We start from the raw sequence: 19,658 nt of genomic DNA on the forward strand, positions 1-19,658 counted from the left end.
TGCTAGAGGGTGTCAAAGTGACACCCCCTGCACCCTTGTCAAAATCGGTATTTACCGAATCGGTAAATACCGACCGGTAATGCCCCATTCATTCCTATGGGCTTCAAAGCCCATAGGAATGAATGGAGCATTACCGGTCGGTATTTACCGAATCGGTAAATACCGATTCTTAACGATTCGGTAACTGGAACATCTGGATGTTCCTACATACCCCCACTTCTTATTTACCGATTCTTAATTACCGAATCGGTAAAATTCGGTAATTAAGAATCGGTAAATAAGTTTTACCTACATCTGTCCCTAAATCATTTTTTTAAAACTTTGTATTATTGATTTTAGTTCATTTCACACCAAAAATGGACCACATTCCTCCCTTTGTAACACTATGGTATGCGACATTACAAGTTGTTAGAGTCCTTTCTGTGTTCTACTGATACACTTCATTCAGATTCAACAGTACTAATGAAGGATTAAACTACAACCTACGGTGGTAGCTGGGAATTTACCACAGTGGGAACCAATAAAAGGAAGACGAGAAAAAACAAAAGGAAGCAAAAGACGCAACAGAAGCAAAAATAACTGCTATAGCCCAACACACATTGGCATAGTCCATATACTGATTACACAAGTAGCACATCTCTACCACCCCCACACTTCCATTCCCTCATGCAATAGTCTTGACATTAGTAAGCCATCATAATGGGAAATACAGTGCACTCCTCCCTTTTAAAGATTAATTAGGCAATCAACAAAGGTCATGGAAGAGGTGTGGTGCAGCGGCCAGGGTGCCTGACTCCGGTCCACGGGGTTCATGGTTCGATCACCAGCAGCAGGTTAGCCCAGCACCATGTGATGCTGGGCAATAGCTCATTTAATCTTCCCGACAGCCCCCAGTGCTGGGACACCTCTCCGGAGGTAGCTGTGTGCTTTACAAAAGCTGGTATATAGCCCATTCCTACTCCTGCACTGAGGTTGTATTGAGCTGTTATGTTTGTACTGGTTGATTCAATGCCCATTGGATTCCCCATGTTGGACTCATGTTCTGATTTGTTGCCTTTGCCTCAAATTGTGAAGCGCTCTGATATCCTTCGGGATCATGTTCGCGCTATATAAATAAATACATAAATAAATTATATATATATATATATATATATATATATATATATATATATATATATATATATATATATATATATATATATTACCTACTGGCGGTCGCCAGTAGGTATATATAGTTAGGATTTTTTCTCTATGGGTTTTTTGAAAATTCTATGTCTAATAACTTTGGCGTTTGTGGACGGAATTGGCTGAAATTTTCAGGAAAATGGCACATTTTGTTTCTGAGCAGCCCTTGAAAATTTGGGGGGGGTTCGTCCAGTGGGGGCCGAGAAAAAAGGGGGGTCCCAAAACGTGTTTTTAACATTGAGTTTTCCATAGGGCGGTTGGCCTCACTTTTAGCCCGAACGGCTGAATGGATTTGCACGAAACTTGGCAAAATTGTAGGGACTGGTAGCCCGATGTGCCTTTTGTAGGTCTCAATATATGTGCTCCAGTGGATTTTGAGAAATTAACGTTTAAAAAAAGATATATATCTGTAACAGCGGACCGGGCAGCGCTCTGGTTCGCGGACTTTTCGCGCAACGGAGCTTTGTGAAGCGAAGCTGATTGGTTCTCCGGCATCTGTCAACATTCCAAACAGTCCGTAGCGGCCGCCATCTTGTCTCTCGGTAGGATCGAGAGACAAGAGGAGGCCGAAGCGAAGGGGCAAATGACCATAAGGGGGCATAGTACATTGTCGCTCACCCCCTAGGTTTGATGTGGAGGTTTTAAAAGGGCCCCGCGGGGCAAAAAAAAATAAAAATAATAATAATCGAACAGCTGAATGGATTTGCACGAAACTTGGCAAAATTGTAGGGACTGGTAGCCCGATGTGCCTTTGCTAGATCTCAATATATGTGCTCCAGTGGATTTTGAGAAATTAACGTTCAAAAAAAGGTATATATCTGTAACAGCGCACCGCTTCGCGTACTTTTCGCGTTACGGAGCTTTGCGAAGCGAAGCTGATTGGCTCTCCGGTGTCTGTAAACATTCCAAACAGTCCGTAGCGGCCGCCATCTTGTCTCTCGGTAGGATCGAACAGCTGATCAGTGATGTCATCAGTGATGTCACTGACCATGTCATGAATGATGTAATATGTGACATCATCAGCAGTGGATTGCGGGTGCGCGATATATAGTTAGTGCAACTAACTATATATGGAATTTCAATGGTTTTGTGTGAGTAAAATAAGGTTTTTTAAATGCTAATTCCTAACTATATATGGTGTATAACCTATGGTTTTTTCAGTGAATATATATATATATATAATTTAAACAGCAGGGCTTTCAAACTAGTCCAACAGTGCATTCCAAAAAGCATGGGAAAGCCAATGAATAAAGATCAAACGAATGAGAATAAATCCAACCAATGATAGGCAATGGAAGGACTTTAAGTGCCCATAAGTTCTTGGTAAGTCTATAATGGCTGTTTTGTCACATACAGCTTGTGTGTATTGGTAGGCACAACTTAGAAAGCGCATAAATAGCCCTTGTGATTGTTTTAGCCAATTAACATAACGTGTATTTTGTAAAGTGCATGATCACCCAAGGGTATCTTGGCGCTGAAGAACAGATGTTTATTGTTACCCATCTTAATGGCACTCATTTTATCAACCTCAGAAGGACAAACGGCTGAGTGGACACGCTGGGATTTGAGATTATGACCATGAGGTTGAACACAATGTGTTAGTCCAATAAGCAACCAGACTCGACTGCTGTGTTTTCAGATTGGTAGCAATCGACCAATTGCAGCTCCTTTTTACCCCATCTTGCATATTTGGCTAAATAAACATCCCTCTTCGCCTTTGCACAGATCTTCTACACATAGAGCAACATACTAAAGTCGATAATAGCCTACTGGGATGTTTTGATTCTTACGTAATGTAGAATTGTCACATTATTTGCACATCTCACATTGTATAAGACCCTTATTTAACACTTGCTAGATTCATTGCTATCATGGTTGACCAAGTATCAAAGCAGCCAGCAATAAAGTAACATGACACTCATACTTCATTCAGGCCAACAAGGACAGCACAATGCTGTAAGGGGCAATAAAATGTATGAGCAGAGCCTTAGGAAAGGTGACCTGAGGAGGCTCATCAAAGCCCGTCTAGTGATTTATTTTACTACCCAAATAGCGGTCATTGGGCATTTTCCTTGATTGCACAAGGCGCCACGGCACCCTTTCTACGTCGCTGGGTATTGTTGTGTTGTGTGGGGCATAGGGGAGTACCCTGTGATCGGGATCCCTACGCTCAGGGGGCACCTGGGACCTATAGGCCTGACACGTGGCCTAGTATTATAAAGTAAGCACACAGACACTGGGTTATTGCTTGTGGCTCTGCACACCGTCGCCAACTGGCGTACGTGCGTACGTGGGCCCTTTTTATTACCTAGGTCACGTGGCGCATCCTGCGCCCCGTGCGTAAATAGACTAGAACACAACATTCCTCACCAAGCTCAAAAAGAAACAAAATGAAAACACTGCAAACAAGATACATGTGGAAAATACCATAGGCAGTCACTTTTAGTCTCTTGGACTCATTCCACGGTCTCATTCAAGAAATTCAAACCACCTGGATAGTGAAACAGTGTTACGTGAAATGATCGCGGAGGCGGCAGGATGGCTCTGGGTTTCTTCTTAGTCGTTATTGGGACGCCCCTCTGCTTGGAGTGACACCAGACCCTGCCAGGAGCATGGAGTCACGGTCGCATACTTCTGGGCTGCTTCCGTTCGGCTCCACGTTGATGTTCTCCGATTCCCCAGGAGGTGAGTTATCCCCACTGGCTAAGTCTGTAGATCCATCTTCCGGAGGGCACTCTGTCGGGATTGGAGATCCGATTTCCACCCGACTTGCAGATGCCCTGCTCTCGGGCCTCTCGGGCGAGGAGGCAGCCAGTGTCTCTGGATGAAACAATTTGAAATGCGACACGTTGCGAGTCACAGTCTCTCGGCCTCTAATCGCGATGACACGAGTCCCTTTCACATTCACCACGGTCCAGGGCTGTGTCTCATATGTCAATCGGAATTTTCCGCTGGTGATTCGATTCTTTAGTAGCACGAGGTCTCCCCGGGTGATTTAGGAGTTTCTGGCCCTTCGGCGCTTGCTGGTGCGGGCATAGGCTTCCTGCCGCCGGGCTTCAATCCGGCTTTCATTGGAAGACTCTGGTCTCCAGTGCGGGTGGTGAGGAATGGAATCTGCAACCACTCGCCCCATGAGCACATGTCCAGGAGCGACCCCGGTGGTTGTATGAGGGGTCTGTCGGTAGCTCCTCAGGAATGTAAAGATCGCCAGTTCTACGGACTGTTCCTTGTCATGAGCTATTCGAATCACCTTGTTGAGAGTTCGCATAACGCGCTCCACCTCCCCATTGGCTTGTGGCCACCGGGGGGTTATTCTGCGATGCTTGATTCCAAGGATCCGGAGATAGTTGGCTAATTCTTGTCCCTGGAATGGAGGACCGTTGTCGGTCCGTATCTCTCTCATCAACCCATAGGCTGCTATGATCTTTTCTAGTTTGGGGATGACCTCCGTGGCACTGGTGGTGGGTATCACCTCCACTTCTGGGTACTTGGAGTGGTCATTGATGACCACCATGGTGTGCCGCCCATCCGGAAGGCTTCCAAAGTCCAGACTGACGCACTGCCACGGACGTTGAGGTCGAGGCTCGGCGATGACAGGGGCTTCCCTCGGCGTGTCCCCAGTGACCTGACAGGCAGTACACGATCTCACTGTGTCCTCTACGAGAGTGTCCATGAGTGGAAACCACACCTTGGTTCTTAATCTGGATTTTGTTTTAACCATTCCTTGGTGGCCAACATGGGCCAGTTGTACTGCTTGGGCCGTCAAAGCTGACGGTATTACCAGTCTGTGACCTCTCAACAGACACCCAGTGTCATCTTCATTGAGTTCCTCCCTCACATGATGTAGGCTTTCCATGATGCGTTGAGCCACAGGCGTTAGTCTTTTCCATTCTTCTTTGGCCTTGTGCCAATTACCACTGTGCATAGCCTTCATGGCTCTTTGTAGGCAGTCGTCTCTTCTTGTGGCTTCAGCGATATTCTCCACAGACATGGGCATTGGGCATGACCGGGCCATGACGCATCTCACATATGCTTCAGTGTCAGCTGCGTCCTCTCTTTCTTCTCGGGTGGCTGCTCTTGGGTGTCGGGACAGATAATCCGCGGGATTCCTGGACCCAGGCTGGTACTCTACTCAGCAGTTGTAGTCTTGAAGTTGGAGCATCCACTTCTCAATGCGAAGTGGGCGTTTGGTGGAAGTTCCGGAGAATAGCGCGACCAGGGGCTTATGATCGGTAGCCACCACGAACGGCTTTCCGTAGACATATAGGTGGAAATGTCGACATCCCCAATGAATGGCGATCGCCTCCTTCTCGATTTGAGAATATCGTTGTTCAGTCTCTGTGAGGGACCGGCTGGCAAAAGCCACTGGAGCCCAGTCCTCGTCCGCTCTCTGCCTTTGCATTAAGACGGCCCCTAGTCCTACCGGACCAGCATCCACGGCCACGAGTGTCAATTTCCGGGGGTCAAAGAATGCAAGTGTGGTGGCATCAGACAGAGCTCCATTGATTTCCTGAAACGCTTTGGCCTGCTCTGGACCCAACCTCCAGGGCATGTTGTCTTTTGTGAGTTCTCTCAGTGGCAGCGTCAGATTGGCGAGGTCGCGGATAAACATTCCACAGTAGTTTACCATGCCCAGAAAGCTTCTGACTTCAGTAACTGTAGTGGGAGGAGCAGCTTCCTTAATGTCCTTCACCTTGTCGGGATCCGGGTTGACTCCGTCCGCGGAGAAGGTGTACCCAAAGAATCGCAATTTTCGTTTCAGGAATTCGCACTTCTCACGATGCAACGTGAGGCCAGATTCTCTGAGTTTCCGAAACACCAGCGCTAAACGAGTGTTGTGCTCCTGGATGGTTCTAGCGTGTACCATAATGTCATCGCTGACATTGATTACCCCAGGTATGTCGGTTATTAGTTCTTGTATGACGTTCTGGAATACTTCTGCCGCACTGGGCACACCAAAACTAAGGCGGGTGTACCTCCGGAGGCCCACATGCGTCGAGAAGGTTGTGATGTTGCGTGACTCTTCGTCGAGCACCAGCTGATGATATCCAGAGCGCAGGTCAAGCTTGGAGAACCAGCTGGCCCATGCCATTTCTCCAATTAGATCGTCAATGGTGGGCGTTATGTGGCGCTCTCTTTTTATGGCGGCGTTGGGGAGTCGTATGTCCACACAAATCCTTACTGCTCCTGGTTGCTTTGGTTTGCGTGTGACCACGATGGGTGAGACCCACGGAGTAGGTCCTGTGACCTTTTCTATGATCCCGGCTGCCTCCAACTTCTTGAGTTCTTCCTCCACTTGAGGCCGGAGGTGGAATGCAATGCGGCGGTGTCTCAAGGCTACCGGCTGAATGATGTGGTCGATGTGGAGATGTACCTTATTCCCCGTGAACTTTCCAATGCCCTTGAAGATGTCGGAGAACTCAGTAATTAGTTGCTGAACCGACTCCTGGTGAACTCCAAGAGCAAACATGACCACTCCCATATCTTCTGCCGCCCTGCACCCAAGTAGCAAGCCTTGCCCATCTTCCGACACAAAGACGTTAGTGGTGATGGATTGGTCTCCATGCGATATAGTTGTCTTGAACTTCCCACGAATTCTGAGCGGGGTGTCTTGGCCATAGGCAAATACAACAATGGGTGACGGAGATAGCTTCGGGGGTGGGTCCAATGTCTGATATAGAGCAGCGGCCATGAGATTGATGGTCGCTCCTGTGTCTACTACGGCCATGAGTTCTTGTTTGCCCACTCCAATGTTGCACTGAGGTAATCGCCTAGTTCGGCGGATCGCGGTGCCAATCATGTGTACTTTGTGCACAGTTCTTTCCTCCTCCTCCTCGTCATCATCCATGTCGCTTGGACTGGGATCGCCTTCTGGCACAGCGTTTACCACCTGTCGGGGTCTGCGGAATTTCTTGGACCGACACACTTTCTCGAAATGATTAAATCGGCCACATCCTGAGCACCGCTTTCCTTTGGCGGGGCAGTCAGCTGCCTGGTGTGGTGGCCCACCGCAGTATCCGCAGGTCTTCCTTGGCGTCCCCGCAGCAGCTCCTGTGCTTTTCCTATTCCACTTTGCTGGGGTTGTCACAGTCACTTTGTTGACCGGTTCTGCCTTCAGTGGCGCTTGGAGCGCAGCTTCCATGTGGGCCGCACGGGCTTTCGATAATTCTTTGGTCCTGCCCAAGGTAAGGATGTCCGCAAGAGGCTTTCCGGGTTCCTCCTGAATGCGTTCTCGGAGCTTGGCGGATGCACATCCTTGTATGATTTGTCCCCGTATCTCTTCTGTGACGTCTGCGAACCCGCAGGTTGATGCCAGGTTCTTTAGTCGTGCATGATACGTGTCTAGGGACTCTTCCGGTAGTTGTCTTGCTTGCCGGAAAATAAACCTCTCATAGTCCTGATTAGCCATGGGCTCGAAGTATGCATTCAGGGCATTTATGAGTGAGTGGTGGTTTTTGGGTGTGGCTTCCACCAGAGTTTTAGCAATGTTGTGGACATCCTTTCCCCCTAGGTGTAGAACCATGGCTCTCTTCTGGTCCTTGTGGACCTTGGTGGCTTCGAAGAAGATTAGCAGTCGATCCACCCAGTCCTTCCACTTTAGAGTCAATGACGACGGTGACCCTTCTATCACGAATGGCTCTATTGGGGGTATGGTGGCCATACTTGTGGTGGTGAGGAGCTGTGCAGCGTACAGAACCTGTTCGCGTGACTCCACGGACCAAAGTGATGTTTGGAGGTGTCAGTGCTTAGTGATGCTTGCAGGCAGGGGAGCCTGTTGGGCTTGACGCGTCGTGAAGCGCTTCAGTGATTGCTCTACGAGTGTTCCCTGGTGCTGTTGATGCACTTGTCTCAAGTTCAAGTTCAGGAATTTGCATAGCGCACTACTCACCCAGAGGGTCTCAAGGCGCTTGAGGGAGGGTGGGTGCATTACTTATCGAAAAGCCAGGTTTTTAGTTGCTTTCTGAAGGAGAGGTGGTTCTGTGTAAGTCGGAGGTGAGTGGGGAGGGAATTCCAGGTTTTGGCCGCTAGGTAGGAGAAGGATCTTCCTCCCATGGTGGATCTGTGGATGCGCGGAATTGCGGCGAGGGCTTGATTGGATGATCGTAGTTGGCGGGTGGGTGTGTAGAAGGACAGTCGTGTGTTGAGGCATTCGGGTCCTAGGTCGTAGATTGCCTTGTGTGCGTGGGTGAGGAGACGGAACGTTATTCTCTTGTTGACGGGGAGCCAGTGGAGATCCTTCAGGTGACCGGAAATGTGAGCATGACGGGGAATGTCCAGTATGAGTCTGGCTGAGGCGTTTTGGATGCGTTGGAGTTTTTTCTGTAGTTTGGCTGTGGTCCCGGCGTAAAGGGTATTTCCATAATCCAATCGGCTGGTGACCAGTGCGTGGGTGACTGTCTTTCTTGTTTCGGTGGGGATCCAGCGGAAGATTTTTTTGAGCATGCGTAGGATGTTGAAGCATGAAGATGAGACGGCGTTGACTTGTCTGGTCATCGAGAGGGAGGAGTCTAGGATGAAGCCCAGGTTACGTGCATGATCTCTAGGTATGGGTGCTGTACCCAGGGCCGGTGGCCACCATGAGTCCTCCCAGGCAGAGGGGGATGATCCTAAGATGAGGACTTCCGTTTTGTCCGAGTTAAGTTTTAAACGGCTGTTCTTCATCCATTCGGCTACTTCTTTCATTCCTTCGTGTAGATTGGTTTTGGCGGTGTTTGGGTCTTTGGTGAGGGAGAGGATCAGCTGGGTGTCATCTGCGTAGGAGATGATGTTGAGGTTGTGTTGGCGCGCGATGGATGCAAGGGGACTCATGTATACGTTGAAGAGGGTGGGGCTGAGTGAAGATCCTTGTGGAACACCACAGATAACTTCGGCGGCCTCTGATTTGAATGGGGGGAGGTGGACTCTCTGGGTTCTTCCGGCGAGGAACGAGATGATCCAATCCAAAGCTTTTCCTTGTATTCCGACGTTGTTGAGGCGTTGTATGAGTGTGCTATGGCATACTGTGTCGAAGGCGGCGGAGAGGTCGAGTAGGATGAGGGCAACTGTTTCTCCGTTGTCCAGTAGCATTCGGATGTCGTCTGTAGCTGCGATGAGGGCGGTTTCGGTGCTGTGTTTGGCTCGAAAGCCGGACTGTGAGGGATCGAGGGAGTTGTTGGATTCGAGGAAGGCGGCGAGTTGTCTATTGACGGCTTTCTCGATGACTTTGGCCGGGAATGGGAGGAGGGATATGGGGCGGTAGTTTTTAAGTTCAGAGGGGTCTGCTGTGGGTTTCTTCAGGAGGGCGCTGACTTCGGCATGTTTCCAGCTTTCTGGGAAGGTAGCAGAGTTGAAGGAGCAGTTGATGACATCACGGAGATGGGGTGCGATGATGGAGTCTGCTTTGTTGAAGATGTGGTGGGGACATGGGTCGGTTGGCGAGCCAGAGTGGATGGAATTCATTAGGCGGATGGTGTCTTCAGTGGTGATTGGGTTCCAGGCGCTGAGGGTGTTAGGGGGCGGTTTGGGTTCAGAGGGGGGTGGAGAGGATTGTTCGTTGGAACTGTTTTCGAAGCTGTTATGTATGTCGGCAATTTTGTTGTAGAAGAAGGAGGATAACAAATCACAGAGGTCTTGGGAGGGAGTGATGTCGTTTGAGGCTGCGGTGGGGTTGGTGAATTCTTTGACGATGTTGAATAGTTCCTTGCTGTTATGGGCGTTGTTGTCGAGATGATTCTTGAATGCTGATTTCTTAGTGGATCGAATCAGTTGGTGGTGTTTGCGGGTGGCTGTCTTTAAGGTGGTCATGTTGTCGGAGGTTGGGTTTTTTTCTCCATGTTTTCTCGAGAGTACGGCAAATCTTGGATTTCTTAAGGTCATCGTTGAACCAGGGGGCCTTTTTGCTGTCTTGTTTGGTGTGGTGGTTTTTCAAGGGTGCAATTCGTCAGCGCTGTGAGTGATCCATTGTGTGAATTTGATGGCAGCTTGGTTTGGGTCCGATGAGAGGGCGGGTGGGTTTTGGTTGAGCGATGTGAGGAGTTGGTCGGTGGTGATTTTGTTCCATTTTCTTCGGGGGATAGGTTGTGGGGGGTTGTGGTTCAAGCTGGTTTTGTAGCTGAAGTGAACACAACTGTGGTCCGTCCAATGGAGAGCTGTGGTGCGATCGAAGGAGATGTGTTTGCTGGAGGTAAAGATTGGGTCGAGCGTGTGTCCGGCAACATGAGTGGGGGTGTCAACAAGTTGTTTAAGACCGAGATTGGCCAGGTTGTCAAGAAGGGTGGTGGTGTTGCAGTCGTTATTCTTTTCCAGGTGGAAGTTGAGGTCTCCTAGTAGAATGTAGTTTTCGGAGGCGAGGGCATGTGGGCTGATGAAGTCAGTGATGTCTTCGCTGAATTGTTTACGGGTTCCTGGAGGCCTGTAGATGAGGGTGCCTCTGAGTGTGGTCCTGGGGTCGGTGTGGATCTGGAAGTGGAGGTGTTCTGCGGTTGAAAGGTTATCGTCGGAGCTGGTCGTGATTTTGATGGTGTTCTTATGGACGATGGCGATGCCTCCTCCTGTTTGGATGGTGCGGTCTTTTCGGATGATCTTGTAATTGTCCGGGATGGCTATGGCGATGTCGGGTGTTGATGAGGCGTTCATCCATGTTTCAGTAAGGATGGCGACGTCCGGTGATGTGGTATCGAGTAGATCCCAGAGTTCGGTGGCGTGTCTGTGGACCGAGCGGGTGTTGAGCAGGATGCACTTCAGGTGGTTGGAGTCGGAGCTGATTTTGGGGTTAGTGGTAATGGTAAGGGTCTTGATGCTGGTAAATTTGCAGGAGCGGCAGGCGAAAGGGCCGTGGGTACGTTTCGGGGCAGCTTCGTAGCATTGAGGTGTGCGTCCGGGGTTGAGGGCTAGGATGGTGGCGGCGTCATACCTGATGATGGAGGAGTGGCTTTTGCGGGGGCCAGGGGGTCTGGCACTGGGCGCGGTCCAAGCGCGGACGGGCGTAGACGGGCTTACCTTTGGCGCACCTTTGGCGCGCATGGGGCGCGACCGCTGCGCGTGAACGCTGCACGTTGAAGCATCTGTCATATATGGATAGTGGCGGGGGAGGGGCGAGGTGGGGTCAGCTGGGAGGCGGGAGCGGGGTGGAGACAGGGTCTGGGAGGCAGAACAACCAAATGGTGGCAGCAGGAAGCGAAGGCAAAAACAACACAAGCAGGGCTTTGCTAAAGTACACAATGCACAATGCTAGCTTTGCAGTCAGCGCCACGAGCTATTTGATTACAGTATGCAGAGTGGGCAGCCAGGAGTAGTGAAGCGCTACGATCTCAGCCGAGTACAATCACCAATTTAAATCACAAGCAGAGTCAGCGCTATGAGCAATTTAATCCCAGTATGCAGAGTGGGCAGCCAGGAGCAGTGAAGCGCTACGATCTCAGCCGAGTACAAACACCAATTTAAATCACAAGCAGAGTCAGCGCTACGATACCAATGCCAGGGGAGCGACCGCTTCTGAGCCAGCCAGGACGGTCACAGTGCAGAGTTAGGCGGGTCCTTCCTGTAGTATCCGTGGGAGGTGGGGTCAGCTGGGAGGCGGGAGCGGGGTGGAGACAGGGTCTGGGAGGCAGAACAACCAAATGGTGGCAGCAGGAAGCGAAGGCAAAAACAACACAAGCAGGGCTTTGCTAAAGTACACAATGCACAATGCTAGCTTTGCAGTCAGCGCCACGAGCTATTTGATTACAGTATGCAGAGTGGGCAGTCAGGAGTAGTGAAGCGCTACGATCTCAGCCGAGTACAATCACCAATTTAAATCACAAGCAGAGTCAGCGCTATAAGCAATTTAATCCCAGTATGCAGAGTGGGCAGCCAGGAGCAGTGAAGCGCTACGATCTCAGCCGGATACAAACACCAATTTAAATCACAAGCAGAGTCAGCGCTACGATACCAATGCCAGGGGAGCGACCGCTTCTCAGCCAGCCAGGACGGTCTCCCCCCCCACGGGGACAGTTCAGCCCCCTCAGTAGCACAGAGCATTGTCTCCCTCTTCGGGCAGGGCCTCGCTAGAGCGCACGTGGCGCGGAGTATCGCGCCTCGAACACGCGGAGGTAGAGGGGGCGTGGCCGCAGTAGTGCGGAGTGCCCTTCCCCCGTCGGCACCAACAGCGTGCTTCACGCACCGGCAGCAGCCCAAGTGCGGCACTGCTCGGGGTCTCTGTCGCCGACCGGGAGGCAGCTGGGGGCCGCAGCAATCAAAGCGGCACACAGGGGCCGGCCCGTGAGGCACAGTGCGGCAGAGCGTTGAATACGCACAGCATGCGCACATGCAGAGCGCAGCGGCTCACCTGAGCACAGTAGATGGAGTGCCCCAAGCCGGTATCCTCTGACGTGTGGCTGCACTGCAAGCGGAGCGTGGGGCACGAGCGCCGCGAGCGGGTGACAGGGCCCGCGACCGCCCCAGCACATCGGGCGCGATGCACACACACAGCGAGGGTACGCCCACCCTCGTCGCCAGCTGTGGTGTTGTGTGGGGCGTAGGGGAGTACCCTGTGATCGGGATCCCTACGCTCAGGGGGCACCTGGGACCTCTAGGCCTGACAAGTGGCCTACTATTATAAAGTAAGCACACGGACACTGGGTTATTGCTTGTGGCTCTGCACACCGTCGCCAACTGGCGTACGTGCGTACGTGGGCCCTTTTTATTACCTAGGTCACGTGGTGCTACGCGGGACGCATCCTGCGCCCCGTGCGTAAATAGACTAGAACACAACAGGTATGAGAGGTGTTTACCCTACCTTCCGGATATTTATAGTTGTTCGTGACGTCCATACGGCTAGTACTGCCAACAGCTTTTGTGCTGATGTATTTTCCAATGGAGCTGCTGTTACTTTTTACTCTCCACTTTGTTTCGTCTTTCAAAATAAGCCACGTGGTTCGGTCTGCGTTCACTTCCGCAAACACAAAAGGTGCGTCATAGCCGAGGTCGATGTCTCCTTCTTTAATGGCTTTCACTGAGGTGGGACCGCACTGATATTTACCTGGAGGAGACAAGAAAGGACAGTAAATGTCCATGATCCACATTGGTTGACAAGTCACGTTATATTTTAAAATCATGGCACATAAAAATCACATGAAGCATTACATTTCATCGGTGGTGCATCTTTGATTGAATCACAAAACATTTCCAAGGCATAGGAATCGCAGTAAGTGAAAGTACATTTCAACGACCCTCACTCCATGGGAGAAAACCCCATGGTGAGAGGGGTCATTGCTCCCCCCCCAAATAATATCCCACTTTGGCTTTTCATTTTTATTTAAATGAAAAAAACGAATTGAAAGTGTGCCATACAGCTCTGTCATGTTGCCATGATGGCAGTTCCTACCAATACAATCGATATCCGCTTTTGGTTGAATTTATTTCCCCACCTCATTCCCTTTAATTATGTATTTTTTCTAAATCGGAGTCTCGGACCTGCCCCTTTGCGAATGTGACGATACAACTGTTAATCACACTTTACATGTCACTATGTTTTTCCCAATAGGGCTTTGCGGTGGAGCGGCTGACCAGTGGGAGGCCTGTTACCCCCGTCGGGTTTTGGGGCCCGGCAGGGGGGGGGAGGAGAGGCAGAGCCAGCACCGTAAGTGGGCTGGGCCCCTTTAAGGATGCTGTCAGGTTGGGCTAGCTTTGGGCTGGCTTGGGCTTCCTTGGGCTGGGTGGGGGTTAATAGTTTAATACCAGAAATTTTGTGTCCCTTGTCACTATTTTGGTGGCAAGTGACAAAGCAGCCGGGAGGACCATTAGCGAGCATTTTTCCCCACCCTCCCACCCTAATTCTTCACATGGCTTGTTGTTTTGCGTTGGTGGGTTTTCCTGGGGTTTTTCTGGTGTGGAGGGGAATGTGGTGAGGGGTTTTCTTGGGAGCTGGTGCATCAAGGGGGTTGTGCTGTAAGGGTTCTCGTGTCGCTGGAACAGGTGCTGGTGTGTTGGTCGACAAGGGGTGTTTTCCTAGTCCATGGGGGAGGTCAGGGTAGGAAAGCCTGGGGTGTGTTTACAGGAGGGGGGAGAAATACAGGCGACAAGTTATTTAGTCAGGTAGTCAGGCACTGTGCAGTTGGTTTATTGTGGTTATGTTGTTCTTGGGGGAACCATTTTAGGGGTGGGGTGGGGGGCTGTTAGGCAGTTCATATTTAGTGAGGTCTAGTTTTGTACGGCACAGGCCAAGGGTTTTGTGTTTGTAAGGTGCACCTGCTTCCAATAAAGCGGCCTTTGTCACACATTATACTGTGTCTGTGGTCGATGCTGTCTCCCCCCCCCCTCCCGATGGGCCTCAAAATATAATAATCTCCGGCATAATTCCTATTTCCAATCCTAAAACCAATAAATTTTAACCAAGTCAGGCCTGCTCTGTTGTTTTTACTGTTCTTAAACTCTACTTCTGTTTGCTTTTATCTTGTGCGTTTTTTGATCGGGGTTTTAAAACAAGAAAGACTAAGGGGCATATTATCAAGGAGGTTTATCTCCGCTTTTTTGGCTTTAAAAGCCAAGAAAGCGGAGATAAAATTATCTCCCTATTACCAAGCTGTCGCTAACACCAGTTAGCGACAGCTAATAGGAGATAGCGACCATCTTGGGCCCCGCTTTGCATGTCAGTGATATTTATCACTAATGACATGCAAAGTGGGCGTGCCAAGATGTTAGCGACTGGAAACAGTCGCTAACATCGCTATCTCCTATTACCAACTTTTGGAGATATTCGCGCTAAGCGCAAATATCTCCAAAAGCTAACACCTGCCCTGAGCAGTTCTTAGCCATGTTAACCAATGGGAGGTGGATAACATGGCTAAGAGCATTTGCTCGATAATGCATGAATATCGCTGACTTTTCAGCGATATTCATGCATTGCGGCCGTTTTTTATCGCATTTGCGATAAACCTTGCTAATAGCAAGGTTTATCTGCGATAAAAATCGCCGATGTGCGGCGATAATTTTTGTCTCTAAACAAGTTAGAGACAAAAATTATCTCTATTGGTTGGTAATATGCCCCTAAGATTTTGATTACCGTATGCTAACTTGAACTAAAAAAGGAAATTAAATGCTGAAGAACCATTTTTATATGAATTTTTCATAATATGTTATTCCCCTCGATTAAAATTGAAGAAAGGGCTCTTAGTTGAAGTCATTGGCGATATTTTAAATAATGATTGTTAATGATTTAAAATCTGTATGATTATAATGTTGTGGTATGTGCTTTTATGATTTTTTTGCAAAAATCGAAAAAAGCTGTATTGATGATGATGATATCTGATGGGGGAGCGGGCATCTCTAAATTTGGAGTGCGGGTATATATCAGGTAGACGGAGCAAAAAACCTTGGGGCATATTACCAACAACTAGCGATAATTTTTGTCTCTAACTTGTTTAGAGACAAAAATTATCGCCGCACATCGGCGATTTTTATCGCAGATAAACCTTGCTATTAGCAAGGTTTATCGCAAATGCGATAAAAAACGGCCGCAATGCATGAATATCGCTGAAAAGTCAGCGATATTCATGCATTTTCGAGCAAATGCTCTTAGCCATGTTATCCACCTCCCATTGGATAACATGGTGAAGAACTGCTCAGGGCAGGTGTTAGCTTTTGGAGATATTCGCGCTTAGCGCGAATATCTCCAAAAGTTGGTAATAGGAGATAGCGATGTTAGCGACTGTTTCCAGTCGCTAACATCTTGGCACGCCCACTTTGCATGTCATTAGTGATAAATATCACTGACATGCAAAGCGGGGCCCAAGATGGTCGCTATCTCCTATTAGCTGTCACTAACTGGTGTTAGCGACAGCTTGGTAATAGGGAGGTAATTTTATCTCCGCTTTCTTGGCTTTTAAAGCCAAAAAAGCGGAGATAAACCCCCTTGATAATATGCCCCCTTGTCACTGACAGATAAACTGCTCTCTAACTCGGGCCCTTTTATTCACTGGGAAGACTCACTTCTTAGTGTTCATTCTCATTCATTCCTAATCTTCTATCCGTTTACTCAAGTTTGTTCTTAGGCAAAGCACTCTCTTGCTCTCTGAAGCTTATTGGCCTATTTTTTCATCTCCTTTCACATTGCTTTCTAATTACTTTGATGGAAAATGAAATGTCTTTTTTAACTATCACATAAATAGATACCCTGAGGCAGATACCAACATCAACCCCTACTGGTCCAGCATAACTTCTTTGTGTGTGGCATTCTGTGTGCATGCTTATGTCTGTGCACAAGGATGAGTATGCCATTGATTGGGGTAGTGTTTATGTTAATAGATGTATTTCAGTGCACATATATGTGTGTGTGTGTGTGTGTGTGTGGGTGTATGTGTGTTTGCAGTGTGCATGAGTGTGCCACTACGCAATTCTCACTCTGTAATGCAGGGTGACTGACTAATTGAATATTCTACTTTGTATATGTGAGTGTTCAGGCTTGCATATGTGAGTGTGCATAGGTAGGAGTGTATATGATTTCATTCATCATTCCTATAAAACCCATTTTTAATTTATTAATTTTTCCTTCTTTTCTTTCTCTCTCTCTTCTCCTCTTTCTCATCGTCTCTTCTCTCTTTTCTTTCCTTTCTCTCTTTTCAAGAAATTCGTATAGTACACTCTTTTCTTTTTTTTTCTAGAACACTTTATTTTATTCTGATGCTAAGGTTTTTTAATCCCCATAATTTTTCTCTTCTTATATTATAGTGTTTTATTATAATATTTGCATTATATGGTTTTTGTATTCTTCTTGTTCAAGTAGATTGTATTCTTCTCTGTTGTATATCTTGTTATATATCCTATGAGTTATGTAGTATGATAACTTTGTGTTCAGTTTCTTCAATAAAAACCATGTATAAAAAAAAAATAGTACTGTATATGATACTATCACGAAGTGCATAGGTGCACTTGTGGGCGGGAATGCAGCCCTGCATGTGTCAGGGGACGCTTCTGTACGTTTGATAGTGACTGCATAGTTGTAGGGTATTATTGTTCTCTTCTCATAGGACTATCTGTTGGCTGAATCATCAATGACCACTGTTCTATCACAACATTTCTCCTCATATGGATATTTGTAGTGCTTAATTTGTTAAAACAACCAAGTACCAGGTCTTCACATACTTCACGGAGGTTCACTGCAGCTGGCATCCCCTACAGCACCTGCCCCTTCCGCTGCATACTGGTGGCAGCATTACGAACACAGGCAAATAAGTGTGACATTTTGGACTATTCCACCTCAAACTGTAAGGATGGCATGAAAGTGCTAGTTTTAATATTTTTTCAAAGTATATTAAATAGTTGAACTCTCCACTCATCAACTCTTTTGAAAATAGACAATCATCCAATTCATGTGGTGTACTCTAAATAGAGTCTCCACTTGCCAGTGTTCAGGAATAAGTGCCGGTCGAGAGCACCAGCAAGCACAGGCAAAAATTAAGCACTGGTCAGGTTCCCAGATGGGCTGTGTCTTATTCTGTTTTTATTCCTTACACTCACTTAGCTGCACCTCTGGGCTTCTAATGAGGGAGCATCTTTTTCTATAGTAGACCTGCTTCCTCTATTGCCTTTGGGTGCTAGTATATCAGAAAATAGACAACGAAAATATTGCAGTTATAATTGTAATTACAAATGTCAGCCTGACAAATATTCTTTATTTTCAGGCCAGGCAGCCAGGAGGTAGGCGTGAGCTAAATACGCAGGCTCCTGGCTGCCTGAGTTGAACGATGCTGCTATGAGGATGTCACAGCTCCGGTGGACATGACCTCCTTAGCTCAGCAAAGGTCCTAGAGGCCCTCTGCCTCGTGAGAGGGGAAGTGTCACTCATTGCCTCAGACCTGGGTGCTTCAGTTTTAAGCCCTGAAGTGCCTAGGGCCTGAGTGTCAATCAGTGACATCCAGCCGCGGCTTGTGGTGGGAGTTCCGTGGGACAGAGAGGTGGGGTGGGGGTTGCTAAAAACCAGAATATGGATAATTGGAGGTAAGTAAATAATTTAATAAATAAAACGAATTTCGTAGCGCGCTACGAAATTCGTTTTATTTATTAAATTGTTTACTTACCTCCAATTATCCATATTCCAGTTTTCAGCAAACCCCGCCCCACCTCTCTGCCCCATGGAACTCCCTCCACGGGCCGCAGCTGGAGAAACCTCGTTGCAGAGAGAGATGGTGTCAGAAGTCCCAATGACCCCATCCCACTTTGTAACAGTGAGTGACTGCTGCTTTCCCTCATTCGCTGACCTAAGGTCCCAGCAATCCCTACCCCTCTGGGTCCTCTGAGGCTTGAGACTGCTGCCTTGCCTCATTGCCCTACCAACCAACGAGGAAAGGCAGTAGTCCCAGCACTCCTGGTACCCCAACGCAAAGCTGCTGGTAAGTGTGTGTGTGTTTTTTTTATTAATGTTTGGTGCGTGCCTGCAAGTATGTTTGAATATTTGGTAACAAATGTTGTGAATGGATGTGTGTGTGTGCATGTGTGAATGCTTAGATGTAGGTGATTGTGTAGGTGTCCAGTCTACCCCCCTCCCTCCTAAAATTACCAGCCACCACTGACTGCACGTCTGCAGAAATGAACCAAATTACAGGTGTGTTGGAAAGTGCCTCTTTTGCAGGGGTGACTCCTCCGCTAAGGCGGAGGAGTGTCGCCCCACTGCAAAGCAGCAGAAATAACGTCGCTATTTTAGTTTTGGTGTTTGTAGCTGCGGGGCTGCGTTAGGGGGGGTTTGGCTGATGGCACTGGGGGAGGAGTGGTGTGCACTCCCAAAGTGCACATGAACTGTTTGGCCTGCCTTCTTGGGCCGACTAAATAGCTCATGCGCACTCTCCATGTTCCCTACCCGGCTAAAATACAAGCCTGGTGAGGAACATTCAAAGCCTCCCTGTCACCGTCTGAGCGCCAAACCATGTCACTCAGACCAATCACAACACTGCATAGCAGTGTTGTGATTGGCTCAGGGGAGCCCGGGAGCTGTGTGCTTCCTGCTGCCAGGACTACAGGAAGAGGACAAGAAACGAGGAGAGGTGGAGGCTGGCATAAAGGTAAGTGGATTTTTTATTTTTCATTCTGTCTCTCCCCCCCGCCACCCCTGCCCCTCCACCACCATTCAGTGCCAGCCACTACTGGAAGCTAGTTGCTTTAAAGCAAGTGACTACCTTCTGCATCAATGTAAACCAATATTTTGAACCAGCCCTGATGAAGTGGCAATGTATTTTATAAGTCTCGAAACATGTGATGACTTTAGTTCATAAGAGAAACACCATATACAATAATAAAAAAACACAAGACAAAATCTAAAAATTTACTACATTCACTTGATCTACTGACTTTGGTACTTGTCTTATTAGAATGACCGGATTCTTACCTCCATGTGCCAATACATCCTCACAGTCAGAGATGCCTGCAATTTCTGTTTATATATCTAATTTTCTGACTCCCATCAACGCAGTGGGTCTTCCTGAAGGCATTGGCTACAGTGGTGGCAGCTTTGCAGTTGGCTGCGG

At 48.3% G+C, this 19,658-nt stretch overlaps 1 protein-coding gene across 1 annotated transcript in view; it reads right to left on the reverse strand.

The window, feature by feature from the left end:
- Positions 1–19,658, reverse strand: part of LOC144768421 (protein-glutamine gamma-glutamyltransferase E-like) — a 251,930-nt gene that overhangs the window by 111,662 nt on the left and 120,610 nt on the right. The window contains exon 9 of the mRNA XM_078652064.1: positions 12,941–13,183. Within this exon, the coding sequence (XP_078508190.1) occupies positions 12,941–13,183 (243 nt within the window). The remainder of the gene's footprint in view (positions 1–12,940; positions 13,184–19,658) is intronic.

Source organism: Lissotriton helveticus, chromosome 7, assembly GCF_964261635.1.
Source record: "Lissotriton helveticus chromosome 7, aLisHel1.1, whole genome shotgun sequence".
In the NCBI taxonomy this organism is placed as follows: Eukaryota; Metazoa; Chordata; class Amphibia; order Caudata; family Salamandridae; genus Lissotriton; species Lissotriton helveticus.